The following is a 27705-nucleotide window of genomic DNA, read 5'->3' on the forward strand; positions in this document are numbered from 1 at the left end:
TTTGTACAAGTTTTCACTGCAATCTGCAAAATCTAAACACCGGCAAAATATACAGAAATTCATTGACATACCCAAGAATAATATTACTGTATTAATTCATTAAGTCGTAGGAGTCTGCAAATATGTCCTGTAAAGGAAACCACAAAATATTGACACTGCAAATTGTTAATCCGCTATACAGTAATGATTTAGTCCCCGTTTGGTGAAACTGGAGGGAAGTATAAAAGTGTTTGTCGCCAGTTTGGATGTTGGTTTCCAGATAACAGCTTTAGATCATTGGATTTGGTTGATACGACGTTGTGATATAACCACAAAAATGATTGACTTTGGAATCAAAAAGGTCATTATGAAGGTCATATCTTGGACAAACAAGTTACAGCCTAGTGGTATGAAGTTGTCTTTCAAAAATACAAGAATGGCTTCACTTGTTATGTATTTGAGTATTTAAAACTAAGGTGCAAAAACATTCCATCAGTAATTTGATAACACATTCAGTTTTACTGTATATCTGTTTTCATTACAGTATATTTTTATCAAAATGAGTGTTCAGTTAAAAACAGAAAGACTTTATAAATGTACACAAACTTTCAATAAATGTTGTTTCAAGCAACTTTTCAGAACACAACATTGAAAAGTGGAAATTCTGCTTGATCAGGCTGTAAGAGGTCCACAAAAAACAAGACAGTCCCAGCCCAGCCTTCATACAGACTGTAGGGAGTATCAGGAACACGCGCTCTCTTCTTAAATTCCTCTGTGAACATGAACTCCGCAAATTTTAGGGCCCAGTACAGATACTTCTTGTCTCCAGTGAGTCTGTACAACAAAAGAAACACATAACCACTTCCAGCCACCCCATGACAAATTCCTGGACCCTTCTTCAGCAGGCCTTTCTCCCCACGTCAGCTCCGCACATCTCGCACAGGCATGCAGGTATTTCTCATCTCCCCACACCTTATAGGCACGGGCAAACAGGTACACAACACCTATAAACACAGAAGGTTGAAATTTTAAAATGAGATTGCTGCTAAAATAGGTACATTTATCAGTGCCTCTACCTCTTACACAGTAGTACTATAAAACAGTACAAAGTTTTCTCATTTCTATATCTGCAATCTTTGACAGATCACACAAAAATTTTTTGTTTCATATAGGAAAAATTATAAGAATCAATTTAATACCAGCACAAAATATCCGGTACATAAGCCTTTAGACAAATATTTGTGTAGCGACACTTCTGATGTCTGACAAATAGAATTGGTTCTATGAATCTTCTACCAACATTTGATTACCTGGAGCACCATGACACCAGTGTACCAGATCCTCTCCTTCAGGCCTAGGATTCCCAACCTCGTCCATTGCGGGTGCATAGTTATGATTAGACTGTTCCAGACTCAATATGAAGTCCACTGCCTTGTGAACATCATCTACTGCTGGTTTGTTGTCTTCACACAAGTAAAACTCGGGGAAACTTAGCAACATTTGGAGAATACCAGACAGGCCATGGGCAGCACCTACAAGATGCAATAGGTATATTAAGCAATATCAGTGCCATTTATTGTTGTCATTTCATACTGGTTATGCTATTTTATAATTGTTAAAATGATGGTCAAACAATGTTGATTTATGTCGTTAACTTTTCATCTGAACAAATTATAATTACCGTATTCTACCCAATAAGCTCCCAGAGTGCTTAAAAAATTGATAAAGATGAAAAGGTGCTTATAAGTCAAAATTATTGCTAATTTATACCGTTTATGTAGTTTTGGTCCTTATTTATGCCTGGGCAATTGAAATTTAGGCCTCAAAAAGGGGGAGGGGCGCTTATAGGGACATGGGCTCTCATTGGGGTCGAATATGGTAGGTAAAAGCAAAATTCCATGAGAAATTGATATAACATGGTAAAATAAACAGTATGATTTTGATTGGAACATATCACACACATTCTGATTTATCAGAGTTACTTCCCTTCAATTCACCCTAGCAAGAATTTAAACAAGAGAAAGTAACTCGGGTAGATCAAAATGATTTCACATAGATGGGCTAGTATGTGGATAGAGTAGGACTTTGTTATTTAGTTAATTATTTAAATCATGAGTCGACTGGATCAGTATATGATTTCAGCCTGATCAAGAGATTTCGCTTAGGCTGTCTTGTTTAGGAAAATTTCATCTTACCCAAGTATTCTGTTCCGTGATAAGCATACATTACAGGTGACTGCACACCTTTGGGAGATTTAGGTTTGTGTGAATAGGAATAGTGTCTTCCCGATTCCACTGTCACAGTGCACAGCTGCCTTATGACATCTTCGCTCACAACCTACAAAAATGAATCAAAATAAAATCTTGTTTGAAAATTCCTGGTCTAAAGCTTGATAAACTAAGAGAGGGCTGCAGCAGATGTGTAGAAAATGATAGAAACAATCCATAAAGATGAGTGGTTTTAGTCATTTATCATAATAGATAGTGAATGGTGCTAGTGTCAGTCACTGGCAACGGAGTGAAGGCAGGTATGATTATTTGTTCTAATCAACGGATAGTACCTGTGTCAGTGACAGGTACCAGGTGGTTGATACCAGGGTCAGTGGAGTAAGTTTCAGTGATAAGTTCTGTGTCAATGTATGGTAATGTTGTCAATGGTTGGCAAGTGGTACCAGCATCAGTGGATGATATCTAAGTCAGTGAATGGTATCAAGATTGGTGGTTGGTATCAGGATTGATGGTTGACATAGGGTCAACGTCAGCAGTTGGTGCCTTGGTTAGTGGATGGTATCGGAGAAATCAATTGTGGGTGTAAGGATCGATGTTTGATACAAAATCAGTGGAAACTGGATGTACCTGGGTTGATGGTTGATAACATGGAAAGTTTGGTTCTTGGTGTCAGGGTCAGTCGAAGAGACAAACATCAATACATGTAGTTGATCGCATGTTGCAAAGTTGGAACCAACAAAAGTCAATGTTACCAGTCCACACTCCACAGTCAGTGGTTGGTGACTTGGTTGATACAGAGTAATTGTATCAGTGAATGGCACAGTATAAGTGGGCACTGCCTGGATCTGTCAATTTGTCAAAGGGACCATAAGCAATATTTTATACGAGGGGGTATTATGAAATGTGCATTGATAATGTATACCTGTTGGTTGATCTTTATCCGACCCAAGCTTTTTGAATGCAGTCACTACAATAGACCTGGGGAAAATGTGTATTTCATCTCATTAGCATTTTTACAAAGAAGCTTTAGTTTAAGATATTTTTAAATATTAGGAATGTCTTATTTAGTTCAAGGTATTTTTAAATCTAAAGAATGTCAAATTTCATTTCGAAGTCTCTGATTATTTCTTGGCAATCACTTTTATTATATTGTGGAACTCGAAAAGGCAGACATGCTAATAGTAACACAGAGATCTATAGTCCACTAAATCTGCCAATATTATTGTATTGAAACAGGGTTTGGTTGAGTTGTCTCAATTATCGGAATGCCCCTTGTATTCGGGTTACCTCGGGTATCTGTGTGCATCCGATAGGTAGTTGACAAATCTTGCCAGTCTTGAATCCAGCAACAGCCGATACACACATGAATTACGTACCTAATACATGTATATTGACATCGACTATAAATGTAGATGACATGTATGTTTATATGCCTGTACTCGCCAAGAGCCACAGTTCCTGGTGAGTATACTTTCATTATAAGTGACTGTGTAGTTTCATGTGTGGCATTGCACGAGGTTTTACAACATTATTAGGCTTTTTCTATTTTTTCCCTATTATATAGTCTATATATAAGCCAATATCAAAAAATAATAATAACAGTATTGATAAGTTTGGCGGACTATGAGACCTAGGGCATGTTAGTGCTCTCCTACATGTAACAAACCTTGTAGCCAAGTTTCTGATATAGTGCTAGTACACCGCTCAAATAACCAGCTCGACCAATAAGTAATTCATCTGATCCATATCGATAGAAAGCAATAGGTCTTGCACAATCTGCCAAACTAGCAAACTTCTCTGCAATCTTTCTTGATCTTGATTCGTTTCCAGCAATGTGGTACAACAGGCTGTTTACAGCTATAGTTACCAGCAGATCCGAGTATGAATGAACAAGGTGGATCACCGCGATCACCACGTCTCTCTACATAGTCCATAGCAGCTTTTCCATACATCATTCCCTGTTCAAGGAAGTCATCCCTGCGATGTGCAAACAACTCACAGTTTGACAGATAATAAAACATGTACGCGACTCCAGCGTTCCCAACGTAAAGGCCACCATCACAATTATTTGGTGTGGGAGGCATGCCACGCTCGATGCCTTTTACCAACTGTTCAATACATGCTTTCCATTTTTCTTGATCGACGGACACCTCCGAACCCTCGAGATAATCATCGTATCTATTTGTGAAATTTCGCATCCTTCTTTTGAATAGCTAGGATGTACTAAAAATGTTTTTTTTTTACGTTATACGTTGTTATACCGTGTTAATTTTGTTGTAGCATTTGACAGGAATAACGCTCGTCAACGTCGGTAAACGATACACAACATTGACCGGAAGTTTACGTTATTTATTCTAGATCACTTAAACGTTTAAGATTTGATAACGTTTCCTTATAAATAATAAATTGAGTTGCGAATTATATATAAATCACCAATAAAATAGCAGCTTAATATGACACAATTTTCCATGTTGAACGGCTCGCTAAGACAAACAAGGTTTGCAATCGCTTAACTAAAATGCAAATTTATAAAAATAAGCGTTTACACGAGCTGATACCGGAAGTAGATTTTCACAGTAGGGTTGTCTTTTCTTTGTTTCAGAAAGCTGCTGCAGCTGAGTCTCGAAGATTAATTGAAGTCTGACAAAATAATATGGCTTCGTTTGTGCTAAGGGTTCTTTCATTGACTTTGGGCATTTTTTTTCATTTTCATCGGCACTCTAAAATTGTCGCCGTCCATCAACGATGAACTTTACAGACAAATGGTAAATATCGAACAAAGCGATGATAGAATGAATTTGAAACCATTGATCTTAGCGGTATTGACATTCGGCATAAGTAATAGCAGTAGGCTCGTGAAAAAAATTGCCATAAGCAGGCGCGGATCCAAGGGGGGGCGGACCCGGCGTACGCCCCCCCTAAAATAGGAGAGAGAAAAAAAAAGAAAAAGGAAAAAGAAGGGAAAAAGAAAGAGGGGAAGGAAGGAAAAGAAGGAAGAAAGAAAAAAAATAGAGGGAGAAAGGAAAAGGGGAAAAAATAAGGAATTAGATAAAGAGTGAGAATTAGACAGAAAGCTCCATTTTCTACCTTTACCGTTTGATGTTATCATTTTAAAATCTAAATGTATTCGACTTTGTGGTACATACATGCATGAACATACTTGTATCCAGGCGCAATGGAATAAAATATTTTTTTCGTGTAAGTTAAGGTTTTATCTCCATCGCTTAAAAGGTACAATGTAAATTCCTTCAAGTATTTTCTTTTTCCAAAAATAAACCCGATAAAATCCCAACATATTAGATAATTTATTGTCATTAATATTCAATATTGACAGGTTATATCTCGATATCCTTAGCAATAAAAGAAAAGGGGGAGGGGTGGGTGGAAGGAATCGTAGCTTGCCATGAGTCTTCGCTGGTTGACTATATGTCATGCTTTTCGTTTTCCAGGTTGTAAATGATATATTACACATTTTTGAATCAGCATTAAAGTCCTGTATTAAATCCGACTATCAATTCACAAATGTGTGCGTACTTTCTCAAAACGCCACTACTGACGTCGAATGCTTCTAGAAGCCTTTTATTTGTCCTAAGAAAATGTGTGTACAGAAAAAGTGGAAAATCAAACCAAATGGAGAACCAAATGCGACAGAAAATGAGAGCTTCTAGGGGTCTGAGTGTACCCCATGGCCAGATGCCTTCTTTTTTGTTTCAACAAAAACATATCTTAACGATAATGTTATAAGATAGGACAAACGATGTTAAAAAATTATTACACATGACAAAAGGCTCCCTATTAGAAAACAGGATGATAATAATGATTCCTGGCACCGTATGGCCATAGACAAAACCACTAGCCTTCTTTTCTTTCATTGTCCAATACACGAATTATGAAGATTGTGAAAGTTAGGGAAAATGAATTATCTAATCTGACAGATAATGTATAAAAGTAAAAGCTTATATCGTTAAAAAAGTTCACATACATTTTCATTAGTCCTATAAAAACCTTCAATAGGCGACCCCTAGCTGCAATATTGTAGCTCAAAAGACTTTTAGACTGAAAATGGTGTCTTCTTTAGAGCTACAATTGTTCCCTATTACTGCTAATGGAGCAAAGTGATGATTATGCTTGTTTGTTTGTTTGTTTGATTAATTAACGTCCTATTAACAGCTATGGTCATGTAAGGACGGCCTCGTATGTATACGGTGTTGCGTGTATGTTGTGCGAGGTGCGTGTTTTGGGAGACTGTGGTATATTCATGTTGTGTCTTCTTGTATAGTGGAACTGTTGCCCTTTTTATAGTGCTATATCACTGAAGCATACCGCCGAAGACACCAAGCAACACACCCCACCCGGTCACATTATACTGACAACGGGCCAACCAGTCGTCCCACTCCCTGTATATGCAAACCATTATAAAACGTTTGTTTTACATTTTATCGTACTTGTTTGATATAGCTTACCTACTAGGCAATAAAACCGAACTACATAAAATATCAAATTCTCATCGAGGCATTTTTTTTTTTTACATTTATACATATGAAGGTCTTTCAGAAGGGAATTTATACGGCAAGTTCACAAAATGTGATTTTGACGTCTTGTGAGCGGTACGGTAGATACGTAGTATAAGCATGGTATTTATGTTTGTTTTTTGACAAAAATAATATGTACATGCATTTATATGCATAAAATAATCGGAAACCTTCAAAAAAAATATGAAAAACTGTACCCGAGTGATTTCCGGAGGCAGTGCTCCACTACGGTACATAGGGACCAATTCGTACCCGGCCTAAAGGCATAACTTAGGCCGGGTACGTATATTCGTTCTAGGCGGCCCCCATCCCCCCATCCTTTTCTTTGCTTCGTGCCTCTATAAATAAATATTCAGATTTTAGGCAGTGCAATTCTGTAACTTTATATTCAAAATATGACATTAGACGTCAAAAATAATAAACGAACATTTTTACATGGCTTCAATTATTTTTTGGAAAAAGTGTTCATTTATTCGAGGGCTTCTGGGGCCTAGGCGGCCCCCAGCGTCCCGCCCTTCTTCGCTTTACAATGTATGTCCATATAAATATTAAGATTTTGATATTGCAATTCTGTAAGTAAAAAAAAATTAAATCATAACTTCAAATAAAAAAATATGACACTTGACACGAAAACCATAAATAAACATCCTTAAATGGCTTCAATTATTTTCTGGAAAATATGTTCATAAAATCCTCAGAATGCAGGATTTTGCACCATTTATTCGAGAGCTTCTGGGGGCCTAGGCGGCCCCCAGACCCCTCGCCTGATTTGCTTGGTCCCACGCCCCCTCTAACCTCAAAACCTGAATCCGCCCCTGATAAGGCATTGGTGATAAATATACAAAAGTTGAATATTCATGTAATTTAATTTATAATTTGGAGACCAGTCGGCTTATTTTTACATTTGTAATTTTGCAGAGAAAATCATTCATCAAGAGTGCCAAGGTATTTCCATTTGCAAAGCTAGCAGGATGGAGGCTAAACCCACACTCTTACAGGAAAATGTTCGGCGGATTAGAAATCATTTGTGGAGTGATACTAGTAGCAATCCCAGGTATTATTCAAAAACATTTAACTGTTTGTTGAAATAGTTAATAGGATAAATTTATCAATTAAAATTTCTAAGGTAATATGAAATTTATAGATCATGCTGTTTAATATTATAATATTTTTTTGTTAAGTGATAGGATTTGTTGATTAATAGTGTTCTTCTTCACCCAAAGATTTTTTTTTAACTTTATTTTCTCATGAGCAACACTAGTTAACTGGTGTATGACATTTTTATTCTGATAGTAAAATATAAAGAGGTATTTTGTAACAATATGAATACGGTTGATACATGTACCATATTAAGTTAAGTGCATATGTTTTAGTAGTTCAAATTATTTTGAAATCTAGTAGATCAGACGGTCATTTGTTAGAACTCCTGATCAGATCAATATTTTTAACAGCTTTAATATTTAATACTATTGATTAAAAAATTTTCTATGCTTTAGGTCCAGTGAAAGATATAGTGAATGTTGTGATGATGCTGATGATGCTGTTGGATGTGTATTCACACTGGGCGTTAGATGAGGGTCTTGATAAAATGAGTCTGTCCATTGTGTTTCTGTTACTACTCACATGTAGATTGATTGTCTACCTTCAGAACAAGTTACGTGTGGATGAGGAGAAAGAAGGTTACCAGAAACATACAAACGAAAATGTGGAAGAAACTGCAAAGAAAATTGTTTCTGATTTGGAATCAAAGAAAGACCAGTGAAATTAAAGTAAAATTATTTTTTTACTGCATACTGGTACTTGTAATTCCAAATATGATCGCTGTTCACAAATACATGTACTTTCATAGATTAATTCATTTGTCTAGTTCGGAAGCTACAATGATCATTATTTGGCAGTAACATCAACATTCAAAAACTCAAAAAGCTTCATAGACAGACTTTGTGTATACCAGATACCAGTATGTCAAAAATATTGCATTCTGCAACTTCCCCATATATTACGATATTCTCATTGAAAGCAAACATCATGTTAATTGTATACACTAGTACTTGGCTAGTGGTGTTGGAAAAACAATTCTGTATAAGAAACGGAAGAGTGACTAAATGTTCATCTGTTTATATTGGCATTTTACACCAAATAGACGCAGCATTGATTTTATTTTAATCTTTTGACGAACATCCATGCAGGCATGAACAGGTTGTTTTGTGAACAGATTTTTTTTTTATTTTACATAATTGAATTTTTGTGATGGTCTGGATATATAAGTATTCTGTCTCACTTTGTCAAAAATATTTATGTTTATAGCTGTGTGTCTTTAAATCAACACAAAATGTATTGGTGAGTTTCGTATGACGAATGCATGTTATATTTAACTGTATAGAGATAAAGGTGTGCATGTAACATTTATGTTAATTCAGTGTTTCTTGGAAACATTTTTGTGTATTCAAATACAATACTAGCAAGCATAGGGACTGGCTACATGACCATACAATTTGATAACAGAATTTGTCTTTGTTGAATTCTTACAAATTATCTCCCCCTACTTTGAATCGGAGAGATAAAGTTCCAAGCACATTTGATATATTAATATTATATACATGTGGTGATGTATTCCCATATTTGTTGTTTCATACGTATTGAATATGTTTTTCAATCTTGTTGGATTATTGGTACAATTGGCGGTAAATCCTTTAGAGATATTCAATATTATTGTAATATTGCAAGATCGCAATTGTGGTAACTTCTTGTTAATAATGATACACATGTTTGTTGATTGAGTTTCAAACATTGACTGCATTTTGTTTGATATTTTTATCATTTTTTTATTCAATGCATCAGTTCCATGAATGTAGAGTTATCTCCCATTTCAATAATAAAATTACAATTTATGGTTCTGGTTTGGATAGCAAAAAAAAAAATCAACCAGTGATATATTTATGATATAAATTTGTATTTGATAGCGTAGAAAACGCTTTTCCATAAGTTTGGGATCAAATATAGAACAAATTTTGTTAATTAATTTGAAAATATCTAATATAACTGGGTTTTATAAAATCTATTAAAGATGCTCCACCGCCCACAGAGGTCAGCATTAATGATACTTATCATTTGAACAATAATTGGTGTTTATATGTCTAATTAACTGCATCAGTTCCATGAATGTAGAGTTATCTCCCATTTCAATAATAAAATTACAATTTATGGTTCTGGTTTGGATAGCAAAAAAAAAAAAATCAACCAGTGATATATTTATGATATAAATTTGTATTTGATAGCGTAGAAAAAGCTTTTCCATAAGTTTGGGATCAAATATAGAACAAATTTTTTATTAATTAATTTGAAAATATCTAATATAACTGGGTTTTATAAAATCTATTAAAGATGCTCCACCGCCCACAGAGGTCAGCATTAACGATACTTATCATTTGAACAATAATTGGTGTTTAGTGTCTAATTAACACAAAAGATAACATAAATAATTTGTTTTGCTTTTGGTGCATGCGCAATCAGTACTTCATTCCATATAGGACATAGTGCCACAGAAATTTTTTAGGGATGCAATTAATTATTTTTGATATTTTTTATCTTTAAGTAAAATTAGAAGCTCAAACTTTTCAATGGTGGTAATGCTGTAAACTAAGTAACTTCTGTAACTGGAGAAAAAATACCAAATCGTCTGCTTCTGTTTTTGATAGAGAAAAAATATCATTTTTTCAGCGATGGAGCCTCTTTAAAATCAGCCTTATAGTTTTGTAGGTTTTAATGTTTTGCATATTTGTATGATTATTTTTACATCGCTAAATCCCTAAATTTGTTACCCTATCTATAGACGTGTCGGCACATCTTTTCATTTTTTTCCAGTGGAAGAATCGACTCATTATACATTTTGAAAGTAGTTGCAAAGTATACATTTATGCCTACTCACTGCAATAACAGAAATGTTTGTTATTTGAAAAATGAAATTCCAGTGGATTTTTTTTCAATTCATATTGAAATAAATACTTGATATAATTTTGAATGTTTTTATTTTATGCCAATCTTCACAAAGATTTAACGCTGTACCCATATCCGAGCCAAAGTCACGCTCGTTAAACAAATGAACTACATAACCACTGTGGAGGTGATAAAATGATTTTTTAGTCAAGACATTTCACCTAATAAGGTAAACACACTACTGTCAGGGCGATTTGAGCAGTTTTAAACAAAAGTAGCATTACTTTAAGAGCAAGGGACAGGGTTCGGCATACAAGATGTTCAACCACAATGTGTAATGGCGGCCAGCGAGCGAGTTTGAATATTTAATACGCATTTCACCACCATGGGCTTTTCTGGCATATCACAGTAAAACTGACTGATCTAATTTTAATGTTCTCTTAGACTGAATTGTCTCTTTAAACATGTTATACAGGAAGAAAAAATATGTTTTACATAATAAATATAAATACATTTTTGAGATGTTTCCTCTACCACAGAGCACAACCTTGATCTGAGAATTAGGTACAGTATATAAATATATTTGAATCCACCATAGTGCCCATAGACTATTTCAAGAGGTTTAGGGGCCTTGATTAAAAAAATTGGGTGAATATCTTACCTCGCTTGGTGTATAAGCTGTAATAAACATACTAGACATGACATATGTTAGAAATCTTAGTCTGTACGTCATCACAGCTAAACTTATGATCCAGACATCTTATTCACAGAGATCCCTATACCACATATCTCCAGTTGAGTATAAAAGACATAGAAGCTACCCCAATAACAACAAAATAACATCAAAAAGAGAAAATCTGCAATGACAGGGAAAAGCGTTGCAAAGAGAAGAAGGGAGTGCAAAGAAAAAAATTCGTATATATGGGGCGTTTTTATAAGAGATGATGATATGGTTAGTAACTACCCACAAATGCATCGAGATTTCAAAGAAACCGGCATCACGGATACTATTTTCTGGATGACCAGTGACTTGCAGGAAAAACAAGATGACTATCAAGAAAGATTGGTGACGCTGGAAAGAAAGATGACGAAAAGGAAAAGTTTGTTTCTGGACACTAAAGGGTTGGCAGCCCAATTTGCAGAGCTCGTAAGAGGACAACCATTCATCCAGGTATAGCAAAAGAAGAGAGAAGATACCTACTGAGCCCTCTGCGTAGGGGGGATTTAATGGATACGGTTCAGACACATGTTACAAATAATGCTGACTGGAGCATAAGCTGAAGTAAATAAAAATCGCGATGGGAGAAGGTGTACATCACGCAAGAACGAAATGCAAACATGTGGAGTCACAGTGCTCTGTAGAATCGTCTGGTGAGACGCAGAAAGACCTAACACACCCAATAGTGTTGAAGGCATCTCTGTTTCGGTTCTTATCACAGGTCAACCATTCGGACTTTGAATTTGTTATGCAAACCACAACTAGGATGTTCAACCATATCAAATACATTTTCACTCATTGAAATTAAGATACAAAGGTTGGGGCTATTGGAACGATTGTCAACAAATTCTGAAAAAAAGGGTTGGAGTTGAAGAAAAGAGGAGGATGCCTAAAGCCAACAGCATTCCGAACAGAAGAGCAAAAGCTATTCAACGACTCAGACAAGTTTGGTAGCATTGACAATGCAGTTTAGACGGGCAAACGAGGAAGAAAAAATAGGATTGCACCAACTTCATGATGACACCCGGGATAAGTAGACAAGTCTCGGGAAGGAAGAACAGATCACGAGGAAAAGTAAAGATATAGGGGAATGGAGGGAATCGTTTGTCAAGGACCCACTATCCTTCATTAGATCTCTACTGGGCGTTTTGAAATGCGATAATTCCCCGATCTGTGACAATCCAACAAATGTTTCTAGACTTGCCGTGAAAATTACCAGGCCTTTTGTTGATATAACTACCAGAAAATGTTCATGGATAGGTCAAATGTTCCGTGACGCACATGTTTTTATAACAAGTTACCCAAGTATTTCAAATTAGTGAAAAATCCCAAAACTTAGTCGAACATTCATAAAATTGTGTCAAATAACTATTTCCAACACAGAGGGGGTGTGACGTGAACGTGATTACGCCTAGTTCGTTACACACGCATTTTCGTCAGGAACACTCAAGAGTATCCTCGATACTCCAGGGGTTCCGATCACTTACGATCTCTACACCCCTGGACTATCTCAGAGTAAAATTGGTAGTTCACCGGAAAACATTTGACCAATTACAGGCCAGCAAAGATTTCCTTTGAAGACTACAGAGAGAGCGATGCCCAACTTCAAAGCCCACACAGTCGACCACAGTGTACCTTTATACGGCTCTTTTGATGTACATCAAAGAACTGAATTACCTCACACCACTGGACCATCTCAAAGTAAAACTGGAGGCCTCAAGTTTTACTAGGAAATAGTCCAGGGTTTCCGATCACGTACGTGATCGGAAACCCTGGAATGCGTAGAATGCACTCAGATAGTCTTTAAATAAACACAAAGTGAAACACATTATGAATGTGAACATGCTGGAAAACGATTGTAAAATAATTCTACCCAAGTTATCTATCGAGAGTCTCGTTTTAGAAAATACATTATGACGTCATAATACATCTCGTATCTATGCACAATTTGCCGCAACACAACATCGCTAATCTGATTAACAAGCCTGATTTTGCACGACAATGGGATGTTATAATTCTAAGACCGAAGAAAACGTGCGAAAAAAGTCTACGCTTATTCTTTCGTAGAAAACGGAACAAGGTAATATACGCAAGTCCATTTTTTTGCACTATACATGACATTGTCACAATGTTGCTATTATAAATAATACCTTTTGATGGAGCAGGTTAAAGTACAATGTTATGTTGTTATGTATGACACTAAATACATGTAGTTATGAGATAAGGGAGATAACTCCTATAGCTTTTTTTTATCAATACATCCTATGAAGGTCATATCATTGATTTAGGTTATAGAACTTTCTAGAATATAATCATGTATAAACAAATATGTTTGTAAACATGGTGATTTTAAGTAGAGATCTAGAATGATCTATTTCCAGAAAGTTATGTGTGTTTATTTGTTTACTGTTTTTAGTTAGATATTTCTAGAAGTAGAAGGTTCTCCAATATTCTTGAATTAGGGTTTAGCTATATATACTCCAGCTGTCCAAGGCTAATCAGAACTGTAATGAGACCTGTAATAAGACATATCAAGAATTGTACAGCGCCATATAAGATTCTATTGGGAGAGCTATTGTGACTTTATCTGTGGATTATTACAACACTTTGTGTGGATTTATTCATATTGCCTGGAACTTTACAAATCATCTGTGGACATTCAATTTTCCTTGTGGATTTGTGATTATTGTGAATTTGAAACCTGGAAGGATCAAGGATTATACCAGGACATTCGCATACAGATAAGTTACACTTTAAATCATCGTATTACTCTTGTACCACCACCAATTACTTTAGATATTGTAAACCATCTCTGTATAATATTGTATATATAATTAAATTGTGTTTTGAATTTAGCTGCTGGTTTCTCCTTTCTGTTATTCGTTAATGTAACAGAATTGGGGGCTCGTGTCCGAGATCGATATTCAATTTGTGAAATCTAACTTTGAAAAATTAATTAAGAAATTTTCAAAATTTGTGTACAAACTTTGAGTTTACATTTGAAACCAACAGCTAGATAAATATGACTACTATGCAGGTAGAACAGTTTGTTAAAGCGCCATCCCTGGAAGTTCTTTTGCAAGTTAGTAAGAAGGATTTACTGTTATTGGGTAAACATTTAGGCCTTACTATCAAAACTAATTTGAGGAAAGCTGAAATTAGGAATGTAATTATAAGATATTTTGTTGACAATGACAAATTTGACTCTAGTGCATTAGATAATATAGAGGAAACAGTCACTTCAGAAATCCAAATTAGACAAATGGAACTTGAACATGAAATGAAAATGAAACAATTAGAAATAGAAAAGGAGTTAAGAGAAAAAGAAATAGACAAAGAAAGAGAGTTAAGAGAAAAAGAAATTGAAAGAGAATTAAAAGAAAAAGAGATTGAAAGAGATCAGATGTTAGAGCTAGAGAAGCAGAAAATTCAAGCTGAAACAGAACTTAGAATGAAAGAATTAGAGCTAGCTTCTCAAGACAGTTCAAGTAATCTAACTTTTAGGGGTTTACAAGGAAACAGAGGTTTTGATGTCAGTAGAAACATTAGGTTAGTTCCTCCTTTTCAAGAGAAAGAAGTTGACAAGTATTTTCTGCATTTTGAGAAAATAGCTGATAGTATGAAATGGCCTGAAGATAAGCTTACAATGCTTCTTCAAAGTGTCTTGATTGGTAAAGCTAGAGACATTTATTCTTCTTTATCTGTAGATGAGATTTCAAATTACCAAGTAGTCAAGAAAGCTATTTTGAAAGCTTATGAGTTAGTTCCTGAGGCTTACCGCCAGAAATTTCGAAACTCGAGAAAGAGAGATGAACAAACTCATGTAGAATTTGCCAGAGAAAAAGAACAATTATTTAATAGGTGGTGTGATTCTAAAGAAATTGATGAGGATTTCGGTAAATTGAGGCAATTATTGTTGATAGAGGAGTTTAAACGTTGTGTCCACACAAACATAAAAACTCATTTAGATGAGAGAAAAGTTGAAACCCTTAGTGAAGCAGCTACAATGGCTGATGATTACGCTCTTACCCACAAAGGCTCATTTGTTAAAAACAGTTCTCAAGACAAAAACAGTACCACAGGTACTAGTAAATTTGGTCAGCCTAGGAACCCAACCTTTAGTGGCCCTTCCAACGACAAACCTAAATTAGGTGATAAAACTAAGTCTGCTTCTAAAACAGATGATAGGGTAGGTGTGGGGTCTCCTTCTGGTCCTGTTTGTAATTACTGCAAGAAAGTAGGGCATACTATGTCTGAATGTTATTCTCTCCAGCGTAAGGAGCAAAAGGCGTAAACAGTCAGTTCCTTCTGTGTTAGCTATGTCAAAGCCTAGTCAGAAACTTAGTGATATTGTGGAAGATTCTAAAGTGTCTGTTGAGATTAAGAGCTCAGAGTCTGATAGTGTCTTGGAGAAGTACTCTCCCTTCATTTCTGAAGGTTTTGTTTCACTTACTAGTGATATTACCAACTTGAAACCTGTGAAGATTTTGCGAGATACTGGGGCTTCTCATTCTTTGATATTAGATGGCGTAGTGCCTTTGTCTGAGGAGACCTCATGTGGTAGTAGTGTTTTGCTTCAAGGTGTAGAGTTAGGTTTTGTTAATGTGCCTCTCCATTCTGTTTATTTAAAGTCAGACTTGGTTACTGGGCCATTGGTGTTAGACCGGAACTTCCCATAGAGGGCGTGTCGCTCATTTTAGGCAATGACTTGGCTGGAGAGAAAGTTAGGGTAGATCCCTTAGTGTCCAGTATCCCTGATAAAACAGATGATGCTGAGACTATTCAACAGGAATTTCCTGGTATTTTCCCTTCTTGTGCTGTAACTCGTTCAATGAGTAAGAAGGTTTCTGATGTTGCAGTAGTTGAGGATCATTATAGTCCAGGGTTAGGTGACACTTTCTTGGCTCATGATATAGAGGATGTCGGGAGCAAGTGTGATCTTTTGAGCAATCCTGTAGACTTTGATAGTGATAGAGTTGTTCCTAACAAGGGTACTTCTTTGTCTGACATGATGAGTAAATCATCTTTGTCTAGAGAGGAGCTTATAGTAGAACAGGAGAAAGATCATGAAATCTCCTTATTGTGTAATCGGGCTTTGAGTGAGGAAGAGGCTGAGAAAGTCCCGGTTTGTTACTTCCGTCAGTCAGGTGTGTTGATGCGCAAGTGGCGCCCCCCTGATGTGTCTCCCGAGGAAGACTGGAAGGTTGTCAATCAAATAGTTGTCCCACCGAGGTATAGGCAAGATATTCTAAGTTTGTCTCATGACGTACCTATGGCAGGGCATCTAGGTGTGACCAAGACTTATAACAGGATCTTAGATCACTTCTTTTGGCCCAAGTTGAAACGGGATGTGGCTGATTTTTGTAGGTCTTGTCATACTTGTCAGGTGGTAGGGAAACCTAATCAGAAAATCCCTGTTGCACCTTTGCACCCCATTCCAGCATTTGAGGAACCATTTAGTAGAGTCATTATAGACTGTGTAGGTCCTCTACCCAAAACTAAGTCTGGGAATGAGTATCTTTTAACTATTATGTGTGCTTCCACACGCTTTCCTGAAGCCATTCCACTCAGGAATATTAAAGCCCCTAACATAGTCAAGGCTTTGGTTAAATTCTTGACATTGGTTGGTCTTCCAAAAGCTGTCCAATCGGACCAAGGTTCGAATATCATGTCTGGTATTTTTCAACAAGTCATGTACCAGCTCCAGATCAAGCAGTATAAGTCTAGTGCTTATCATCCAGAGTCTCAGGGTGCTTTAGAACGTTTTCATCAGACATTGAAGAATATGATGAGATCTTATTGTTTTGAAAACAAAAGAGATTGGGACGAAGGTATACACATGTTGTTGTTTGGCGTTAGAGAATCTGTACAAGAATCTCTTGGCTTCAGTCCCTTTGAACTTGTGTTTGGACATACTGTACGTGGTCCTTTGAAAATTTTGAAAGACAAAATTTTGGACGAAGATTCTAAAGTGAATCTCTTAGAGTATGTGTCTAACTTTAAGCAAAGGTTGACAAGGGCATGTGAACTGGCAAAAGAAAATTTGGCCGTTACTCAAACCAAAATGAAAACATGGTATGATAAAGATGCCCGTGCAAGAAGTTTTGATCCAGGTGACAAAAATTTGGCTCTATTACCAATACCGGGTCAGCCTTTGCAAGCTAGATATTTTTGGACCTTATGTTGTTGAGAAAAAGGTCGATGATGTTAACTACATTGTACAAACTCCAGGGAGGCGCAAGAAAACTCAATTATGTCATGTTAATATGCTTAAGAAATATGTAGATAGAGAAGAGAGCAAGACCTCTCAACCTATTGCTACTTTGGCCTCTGTACCATCACAAAGTGAAAGTACAGCTGATATTTGTAAATTAGACTTAGATGGTGGTGTACAAGATGTAGGTTTAGACTGTGGTGTTAAGTTACGGAATTCAGATGTGCTCGCGAACTTGGACAAGAAACTATGTCATCTATCGGAAAAAGAACGCAATGAACTTAAAGATTTGATACTTGAGTATAAACATTTGTTTCCGGATACACCAGGCAAAACAGATGCTATCTATCACGACGTGGATGTAGGCGATGCGCCACCTGTCAAGCAACATCCTTACCGTGTCAATCCTTTGAAAGAAGAACACTTAAAGAAAGAAATTCAATACATGTTGGACAATGATATTATTGAACCAAGCAAAAGTGAATGGAGCTCTCCATGTGTTCTGGTGCCAAAGCCAGACAAGACATACCGGTTCTGTACTGACTTCAGAAAAGTAAACTCTGTCAGTAAAACAGACTCTTATCCAATTCCAAGGATTGACTCATGTATTGACAAAGTTGGCAAAGCCAAGTACGTAAGCAAGTTTGACCTGTTGAAAGGATATTGGCAGGTGCCATTAACAGAAAGAGCTAAAGAAGTGTCGGCATTTGTAACCTCGCAAGGTTTGTACCAGTACAAAGTTATGCCATTTGGTATGAAGAATGCCCCGGCAACATTTCAACGTCTTCTTAACAGCGTGATATCAGACCTGGAAGGCTGCGATGGATACATTGATGACGTCATCAACTACCACGACACGTGGGAAGACCATCTACGCGGGATTCGTGAATTCTTCGAAAGACTCACTACCATGAAATTGACTGTAAACTTATTGAAATGTGAATTTTGTCATGCAACTGTTGAATTTTTAGGCCATGTTGTAGGACAGGGGCAGGTTAAACCTGTTCAGGCCAAAGTAGAATCAATTATAGATTTTCCAGCTCCTGGAGGCAAGAGAGAGCTGATGAGGTTTCTTGGTATGGCTGGATACTACAGAAAATTTTGTCAAAATTTCTCTGTTATAGCAGCTCCACTTACTGCTTTGTTAAAGAAAAATGTCAAATTTGTTTGGTCAGACGAATGTAAGTCTGCATATGAGAAATTGAAAGCCATACTATCAAACTCACCAGTTCTGACTGCTCCAGATTTTAATAAACAGTTTAAACTGTTTGTTGACGCTAGCGATGTAGGTGTTGGTGCTGTTTTGATGCAAGAAGGTACTGAACAAATTGACCATCCAATTTGTTATTTCTCGAAAAAGTTTGACAAACACCAGAGAAATGATTCCACCATTGAGAAAGAATGTTTAGCGTTGATTTTGGCCTTGAACCAATTTGATGTGTATCTCTGCACTACAGTTGTGCCTGTGTTGGTCTTCACCGACCACAACCCTTTGACATTCATTTGGAAAATGAAAAACAAAAACCAAAGAATTCTCAGGTGGAGTTTGACTTTGCAAGAATACAATCTTGACATCAAACATATCAAAGGGAAAGACAATATTCTAGGATTCTATAAGATTCTATTGGGAGAGCTATTGTGACTTTATCTGTGGATTATTACAACACTTTGTGTGGATTTATTCATATTGCCTGGAACTTTACAAATCATCGGTGGACATTCTATTTCCTTGTGGATTTGTGATTATTGTGAATTTGAAACCTGGAAGGATCAAGGATTATACCAGGACATTCGCATACAGATAAGTTACACTTTAAATCATCGTATTACTCTTGTACCACCACCAATTACTTTAGATATTGTAAACCATCTCTGTATAATATTGTATATATAATTAAATTGTGTTTTGAATTTAGCTGCTGGTTTCTCCTTTCTGTTATTCGTTAATGTAACAATGTCATCACATTTTTTATCTAGTTGCTACCAACAGTCAGTGTTTGTCTCTGTATTTACATTTACCCGGTATTAATTTTCCTTTTAGGTCCATTCTATCAATGGAGAGAATGCCAGATAATGCCGTGGATCAGATGCTGAAAACACCGTTCGCAAAACGCAACAAACCGTGCTAATGCAGCTGAAAGCTGAAGGCATCGTCCCCAAGAAAGGAAGCGGATGGTGGCGTTTGTTGTAAACGTATCAGAACCCTCAACCGTATCTCATATGACTGTGGTAGTCAGTACGCTACATACTCTCAAACATCGTTCCCGCCCGGAAATTTTCTTCCCAGACGTCTGCAACCTCTTAATAAGGCCACTATGGAAGCAAAGCAGGAGCGAGCACGGAAAAACAGGGAAAGGAAAAGAGCAGAAAAGAAAGCCAAATGTACAAAGTATTCACACAAACAATGACTTGTATCATACCTTTGATTTTGATTATAATTTCTGTTTTGTTTTAGTAAAAGATAGTTTTATCTAGTTTTGAGTTATATTGTTGTTTTTCTGTATCAACAATGCCATACTAAAAATAGGAGTTGGTTTAACTGCCATGGTCATTTAAGAACGTGTCAGTTTAAGAATATGGGGGAGAGGCGGCGTATTCGGGCAACAACATCGAAATGTGTTAGTACCTGGCAACTGCTTTGCGTTAGTTTCAAACACTCGTCTCTCATGTGGAGTGTTCGTGATAATACACTTTCTGTTTTTTAAGATTATATTTCCTTTGTAGCTGTTATATTTGATTCCCAGCTCATTCAAATAATTATCCAGCCCGTTTTTGAATGTGTTGTGTGTTTTCGCCGTTACAACATGACCTTGCAAGTTGTTCCATATTGTTGCTATCCTGACAGAGATTTCAGCGGGTTTGTCCTGGGCCCAGTTTATCTGGTGCTTGATCTTTCTGAAGTATCAGACCACATCCTTATGTACTGTGTTGCCCTTTTGTCGTATTTCTATGTTATTGCTAATTGTACGTTTAGAATCATGTCGCCTCTTTCACGTCTGTAACTCAAGGTTGGAAGTTTCAACTTCTTCAGTCTCTCGGGATACGATAGGTTATCCATTCAAGGTAGTTGTTTAGTTGTCTTCCATTGTACACCTTCCAGCTATCCTATGTGTTTCGTGTTATAGGGTTTCCAGACATCACTTGCATACTCTTAATGGGGTCTAACAAAACATCTGTAAAGTGGGATAAATAGATTGAAGTCTATAGATTCAAATGTCCATCATACCAAATGTTGAGGTTGTTTTTTGTACCTTATCACTGACTTGTTTGTCGAATGTAAGTTCTTTACCTAATATGACACCAAGGTTCTTCTTAGACTTCTTCTAGAATTGTATAGCTTGTGTTTTCTCGCTATTGTAACTACATGTAGTAACTTGCACTTGTCCTCGTTGAATTTGAGTAGCCAGGTCTCACTCCACTGTAACAGATTAAATAAGTCTTCCTGTAGTGATTTTTTTGTTTTCTTCTGCATTGATAATTTGGAACAATTTTGTGTCATCTGCAAATAAGTAGATAGTGGATTTAATCAGCCATGGCAGGTCATTTAGTATAAATGCAAAACAGCACTGGTCCTAATACCGAACCTTAAATTAGGATGTTTCACACGTTGCTTCCTGTTTACATGGAAGTCTTTCAACCATGTGATTATTTATCCTTTTATATCCTATATACATCTAGTTTATTCATCAGCCTTTGGTGAGGGACGGTGTCAAGTGCCTTTCTGAAGTCAAATTTATATACATTCTATATCTAAGGCATTGTCCAGGGCTTCGGTCCAATCTTCTAGAACATGTAGGAGAACTTTGCAGGGCTGTTGACCGTCCTGACATACTGATTGTTCGTAAAGAATTAATTGACCGACATGTGTTTAGTGATATGAGATCGAATGATCTTTTCCATAGTTTTACATAATATTGAGGTGATGCTTATGAGTCTAGTTTCCTGCAAGAGAGACACATTTTTGTGTATAGCACTGATGTTTGTTGTCCGCCATACTGTTGGGAGCTTTCAATGTTTAAATGATTGCCTGAATAACCTTGTCATTATGACCACAACAGTGTCTGCTGTCTCCTAATTAAGCCGAGGGCGTACACCATCAGAACCAGGATATTTTTTTCTGATTTTAAACCTTCTTGTTGACGTTATCCTCATTTATTTCTATACTGCTGATTGGCGTTAGAATGTTTCTTGGTTTAAGACATGGTATCCCCCTTCTGGCTTTTGTTTTAAAACACGCCACTTTCTTCTTCTTTGGTGTATCACCATCCGTCAATATTGACGATTTTAGGTGAGGTAATCGGCTCAGTGGCGTGGGGGAAGGGGTTATATACAGTGCATTTTTTCTCTTCTGGTGCTGGAATAGATAAAAGTAGGTAGGTTAAAAACATGATAAAAAGAGGTGTTTATTTGTGAGTGGGGGCTTCAAGGGCTACGTTGTTTATGTTTGCCTTGAAGCCCTCCAGTGTAGTGTTTTGTACTGTTGCCACAGGGAGGAGATTCCAGTGTGTGATGGTGTGTGGGAAAAAAGAGTACTTAAATGTATCCTTTGTGGCTGCGATGTGTCTGTATGCATAGGGATGTGTGTGTCTAGTGCGGGTGTCTACAGGTGTTAGGTATTGTTCTGGGTTGATGGCAACGAAATGGTGTGTGATTTTATATAGGAGGATGAGACGTGATTGTAGACGGCGTGTTTGTAGTGTTGGCCATTGGAGTGTGTATAACATGTCTGAGACTGAAGAAGTGTTATGATATCTGTTGTGTACATATCTTGCTGCTCTGCGTTGAGTTTTTTTCTATGTGTTGTATTTGGCCTGTATTTTGTGGGTCCCAGATAGAGGAACAGTAGTCTAGTTTGGGTCTAACAATTGCTTTATATGCGTGTTGTTTTATGTGTGGTGAATTGATTGTGAGGTTTCGTTTTAGGAAACCTAGTGTTCTGTTTGCATTTGCGGTGATGTTGTTAATGTGTTTATCCCATTGGAGGTTGTTTTGTAGTGTGAGGCCTAAGTTTTTACTGTGTTTGACGTGTTCAAGTGAGTGGTTATGGAGAGTGTAGTTGTGGTGGATTTTGTTGCGTTTGGTGGTAGTGGAGATGACGTTGCACTTGTCGGGGTGAAATTGCATTAGCCAGTCGTGTTCCTATTGTCCTGCATTGTCAAGGTCGTGTTGTAGTTTCTGTGTGTCTTCTTGTTTGTGTATGGTCTTATAAATGATACTATCGTCTGCGAAAAGTCTAAGAGTGCTGTGTTTCATGTATTCATGTAGGTCGTTGATATATATTAAGAAATGTATGGGGCCCAGACAGGTTCCTTGAGGGACTCCGGATGTTACTGGTATTTTGTTTGATTGTTTGCCCTCAAGTATTACTGTCTGGGTGCGATGTGAAAGAAAGTCTGTTATCCATGCATGTGTGTTACCTGTGATGCCGTAGTATTTGAGTTTGTACTGAAGGCGTTTGTGTGGTACTTTGTCAAAGGCTTTTGCAAAGTCCATGATTATGATGTCTGTCTGCGTGTTGTTGTTGTGGTTTTGTGTGAGGTCGTGTATGAATGTGGCCAGTTGGGTTTCGCACGATCTGGAAGGTCTAAAGCCGTGTTGTTTGTCGTAAAGTATGTTGTTGTTTTCCAGGTGTGACATGGTGGCGCTGGTGATTATAGGTTCCATTAATTTGCATGTGATGCATGTGAGTGATATAGGTCTGTAGTTTGCGGGATTGTATTTGTCGCCTTTTTTGTAAATAGGATTGACATTTGCGTGTTTCCAGTCGTGGGGAAGTGTTCCTGTGGTGAGTGAGCACGTAAATATTTTTGTAAGGATTGGAGCTGTGATGTCTTTGAGTTCTTTCAATATTCTGCCATGAATGTTGTCGAGGCCAGTTGCTTTATGCTGGTTTATATTGCTCAGTAGTTTGTGTATGCCCTGTTGTGTTATGTGGATGTCTGGTATAATTGGGTGTGGTGAAGGTCCTTTGTCAGGTATGGTTGTATTCTGTTCTTGTGTGAAAGCAGACTGGAATTGTTGGTTTATGATGTTGGCTTTGTCATTTGTGTCCGTCAACAGCTGTCCGTCTTTCCGTAGGGCTGTGATGTCAGAGTTCTCTTTCTTAGTTGTTTTTATGTACGAGAAAAGTTTTTTTGGATTGTGCTGAAGAGCTTCTGGAGAATGTTAGACTTTTCTGTGTTGTTGCTTGTTTTTTTCTGCAGGTCTTCAATCGCAGCCTTATAGTCTTAGTTTTCGAGTTGTACTGCCATATTGCTTTAGGATTGGATTTAGTGTTTTTGTAATATTCCTTTCAAAGTTTTTTCCTGGCTTTACGTGTGGCATTAGCAAATTGGTTAAAGAACAATTCTTCTGTAGAGTGGAAATATATACCGGTACGCTTTCACGAGCTTTATTTTTCTAAATATTTTCCCCGAAAGCACTGTTATCTGCTACCTAAGCAATCGCGCGTCTAACACCGACAATCGCTCGCGTCGACATCGTCGTTGGCAATGCGCATGTCCGTATCGTCGTCCGCCATGTTGTTGAAATTGGCAACCAGCATACTCTGTGTTGATATTTATTAACAAGCGGTTATGGACTTGAAAATTGATTGAATTTCGGATATGTCGACACAGTAACGATAACATGGACGAGATAGAAGCAGACGAAATTTTGCTTAGTACTACCTTGGATGGTAAGTTAGCAATTTGACGTGTTTTAATCATTTTATTTCAGCTTATTCACTGCAGCAATGGATTATCGAAAACAATACAGTAGACTAGTTACAGTAGAATCTATATCAACCATGCTGTTATGTCGTATCCCTATTCCTTAAAGGCGATACACTGTCTGCATTAGAAGATTTTGGACAGATTGTCATACATTTGGAACTTACAGCGCCGTTACAATAAGCGTACGTGTGACGGCCAGTCTAGTAGGTGGTTCGCTACTCCCATAACATGAGAGTCGACTGGTCAGCCGTTTTTTTATCGGACGTTACTTTGCTGACTGTCGACTCTCATTTCCGAAGGCCTATTTCTTTGATGCAGCTTCCGACGTCAGATGAAGGCGGAATGAAAAGTGCAACAAAGTAAATTACCTGACTCGTGGAAAACAGCAAACGTGTGTCCGATTTTTAAAAAGGGATCTAAAAAGTCACCAGGCAATTATAGGCCAATAAGCCTTACATCAGTCCCTTGTAAAGTCCTACAACGTATTGTTCGAAACAGTATCATTGAACACATGGACCGCGAACAACTGTTCTCGAAGCACCAACACGGTTTCAGATCTGGTCACTCGTGTACGACCCAACTTCTGGAGGCTGTAGAAGACTGGACGGAGATCATGGACAAGGGAGGCAATACTGATGTTATTTATCTCGACTTCTGTAAGGCCTTCGATAAAGTGTCACACCGCCTTCTACTAAATAAACTTTACCATTATGGCATTAGAGGTTTAGTTCTGAAATGGATTAAAAACTTCCTCACTAACATGACACAACGTGTAGTCATCAACGGAAGCGAATCAAACCTACTACCCGTAACAAGTGGAGTCCCGCAGGGCAGTGTCCTAGGACCAGTTCTCTTCCTTATTTTTGTGAACGATATGCCAGACGTAGTAGATTGTGTGGTGAAACTGTTTGCTGACGATACAAAACTTTACTCTTCCATATCAAGTCCTGAGGAGCAACAAGCTCTCCAAAACAGCATCAATAAAATCACAGCTTGGACTGAACAGTGGCTGATGACGCTCAACAATACAAAATGTAAACATATGGAGATAGGACGTACTACAAGACACTCCTCCTACAGTTTAACACAGTCTGGAACAACGTCAGAAATCGAAAAAGTAGATCAAGAAAAAGACTTAGGAGTTCATTTTGATGTGAAATTGAACTTTAGTTACCATGTCTGCAGTGTAGTATCAAAAGGAAACAAAGTACTTGGCATAATCTTCAGAACTTTCACATTTATGGACACGCAAATGTTCTTAACCCTTTACAAGACGTTAGTCCGGCCTCATCTTGAGTATGCCTCTACAGTTTGGTCACCACAGTTTGTAAAGGACAAAGTTGCCATAGAAAACGTCCAAAGAAGGGCAACCAAACGAGTGAACTCATTGCAAGACTTGCCGTATAGTGAACGACTAAAACGTCTCGGCCTACCAACTCTAGAGTACAGGAGGATTAGATTAGACATGGTGGAGGTGTTCAAAATCATCAACAATATAGATATTGTAGACCATCAAAGAATGTTTTCCTTCGCACGATATGGATCTACCAGAGGACACTCAAAAAAACTATACAAGAGACAAGTTAGACTTAATACCAGCAAAAATGTGTTCAGTAACAGAGTCATTACACAATGGAACTCACTACCAGAATCAGTTGTATCGGCGCCAACGACCAATAGTTTCAAAAGCCGCCTAAACAATCATTGGAAAGACCATCCCAATAAATTCACACCATCATTTTAATATGTAAAGGATCAAAATGTGGTTAATATGGACCAAGAGACATTTAACGGTTCAATATCCCCTAAACAACCATTGGAAAGACTCAATATCTGTCTAATAAATTATTGGTAGGACCATCCCAATTAATTATAACCATCATTACATTATGTACAGGATCATATGTGCTAAATATTGACCAAGAGACAATTAACGGTTCAATATCCCCTTATCGAAATTATGTAAATATTTTTTTCGTTTACTTTTTTCTCATATAAGTAACGAAAGGACAAGTTCGATCAAGTGCATCTAAGGTACCAATATATTTTAGCTACAAGTGAGGCATAGTGTCTATATATTTTATCCAAAAAAAAAAAAAAAAAAAAAAAAAAAAAAAAAAGAATTATCAATATTAGGTTAACAAATTAGGATGCTAATGTATATATACGTCACACCGGAAGAAGTATCTATAAGTAGAGAAGTTATCCACTAAGGGACAACCATATCTACTACGAGCCATGACATTCAAGAGGCATCTTTACAAGCCAAGACAGGCTTCCTTTTGATGCAGTTTTCAGCCAAAGTTCAGCCAAAGTATTATTTCTTGCTCTAACAGTGATAACATTGACGTGTACTTACAGTTTATGTATTAATTATCTCATTTATCTAGGAAAACCATAACTTGGGGCCTCATAAAATAGTATTTTAGCAGATTAGATATGATGAGTCCCTTCCGTAACATTTTGACCTAGTTTTAAATATGGCGGCTGGTTACTACAAAAAACGGAACGTGAATTCAAGCGGGCAGCATGCAAGTAAAAGTAAAGGCAGATCAAGAGTTTTGGGGACTTTGCAATTCTTTTTTTCTATTTACCGGCCGGATCGCTTTCATCATGAAGTTTTGTCTGGGTCATGAAAGTTTAAGTTAGGAGATGTAAATATTTGTTTTAGATGGATTTTACCGCTGATTTTGTCAAAATACTTGTTGATTTATGAAAAAGAGGTAGGTATTTGACATTGACGACGATTTCGGTCTCACCATAAAGACTATTGCTGACATCACCATCTCGGAGAAAGGTGCCCTAAAATTACTACTGTAAATCTCAAGCCTGGTAAAGCAGCTGGTCCCGATAACATAAAAATCAATATTAAGGAATTGGCTTGTGAGATTGCTCTCATACTTACAATTTGGATTTTCACTAAATCGTACATCTTTTCTATGGTACCAAATGAGTGGAAGGTGGCCCACGTAGCACCTCTATATAAAAAAGGACAGCGATATATCTTTAACGACAGTCTGTTGCAAACTTTGGAAAATTATCATTGTTAGCCATATCATGTCCCATTCTGACATAACACGGTATCCTTTATCACTGCAACATGTTTTTAGAAAAAGGATTTAGCTCCTGCAAAAACCCTAATTAAAAAAACCTAGAAGCAGGTAAACAGACAGATGTCCTTTATATTTGATTTTTTCGAAAGTTTTCGAGTTAAAGTTTGACAACATCACGTACTGCTCCACAAATGGTCTGAAACATTTTTCTAGTTTTAATATTATAATCAAAGTTACTGAAAGTACTGAAGGAGGCGTAGCTATGAGATTCTAGACAGGTTGATATATTGAAATATTAAAGATAGATCATAATAGAGGTAACCTGTACATGT

The 27705-nt window shown here is 37.1% G+C and overlaps 1 protein-coding gene and 1 pseudogene across 1 annotated transcript; one reads left to right on the top strand and one right to left on the bottom strand.

The window, feature by feature from the left end:
- Nucleotides 1-68: 68 nt before the first annotated feature.
- LOC138312853 (lanC-like protein 3) lies at nt 69-4550 on the bottom strand (annotated as a pseudogene).
- A 173-nt stretch (nt 4551-4723) lies between these two features.
- Nucleotides 4724-10760, top strand: LOC138312854 (novel acetylcholine receptor chaperone-like). Its single transcript, XM_069253591.1, is given in 4 exon segments — nt 4724-4905; nt 4907-4972; nt 7658-7793; nt 8236-10760. Coding segments are annotated over 4 exon segments (513 nt in total). The 5' UTR covers nt 4724-4860; the 3' UTR covers nt 8502-10760.
- The last annotated feature ends 16945 nt before the right edge of the window (nt 10761-27705 follow it).

This window comes from Argopecten irradians, unplaced genomic scaffold (assembly GCF_041381155.1).
Source record: "Argopecten irradians isolate NY unplaced genomic scaffold, Ai_NY scaffold_0495, whole genome shotgun sequence".
In the NCBI taxonomy this organism is placed as follows: domain Eukaryota; kingdom Metazoa; phylum Mollusca; class Bivalvia; order Pectinida; family Pectinidae; genus Argopecten; species Argopecten irradians.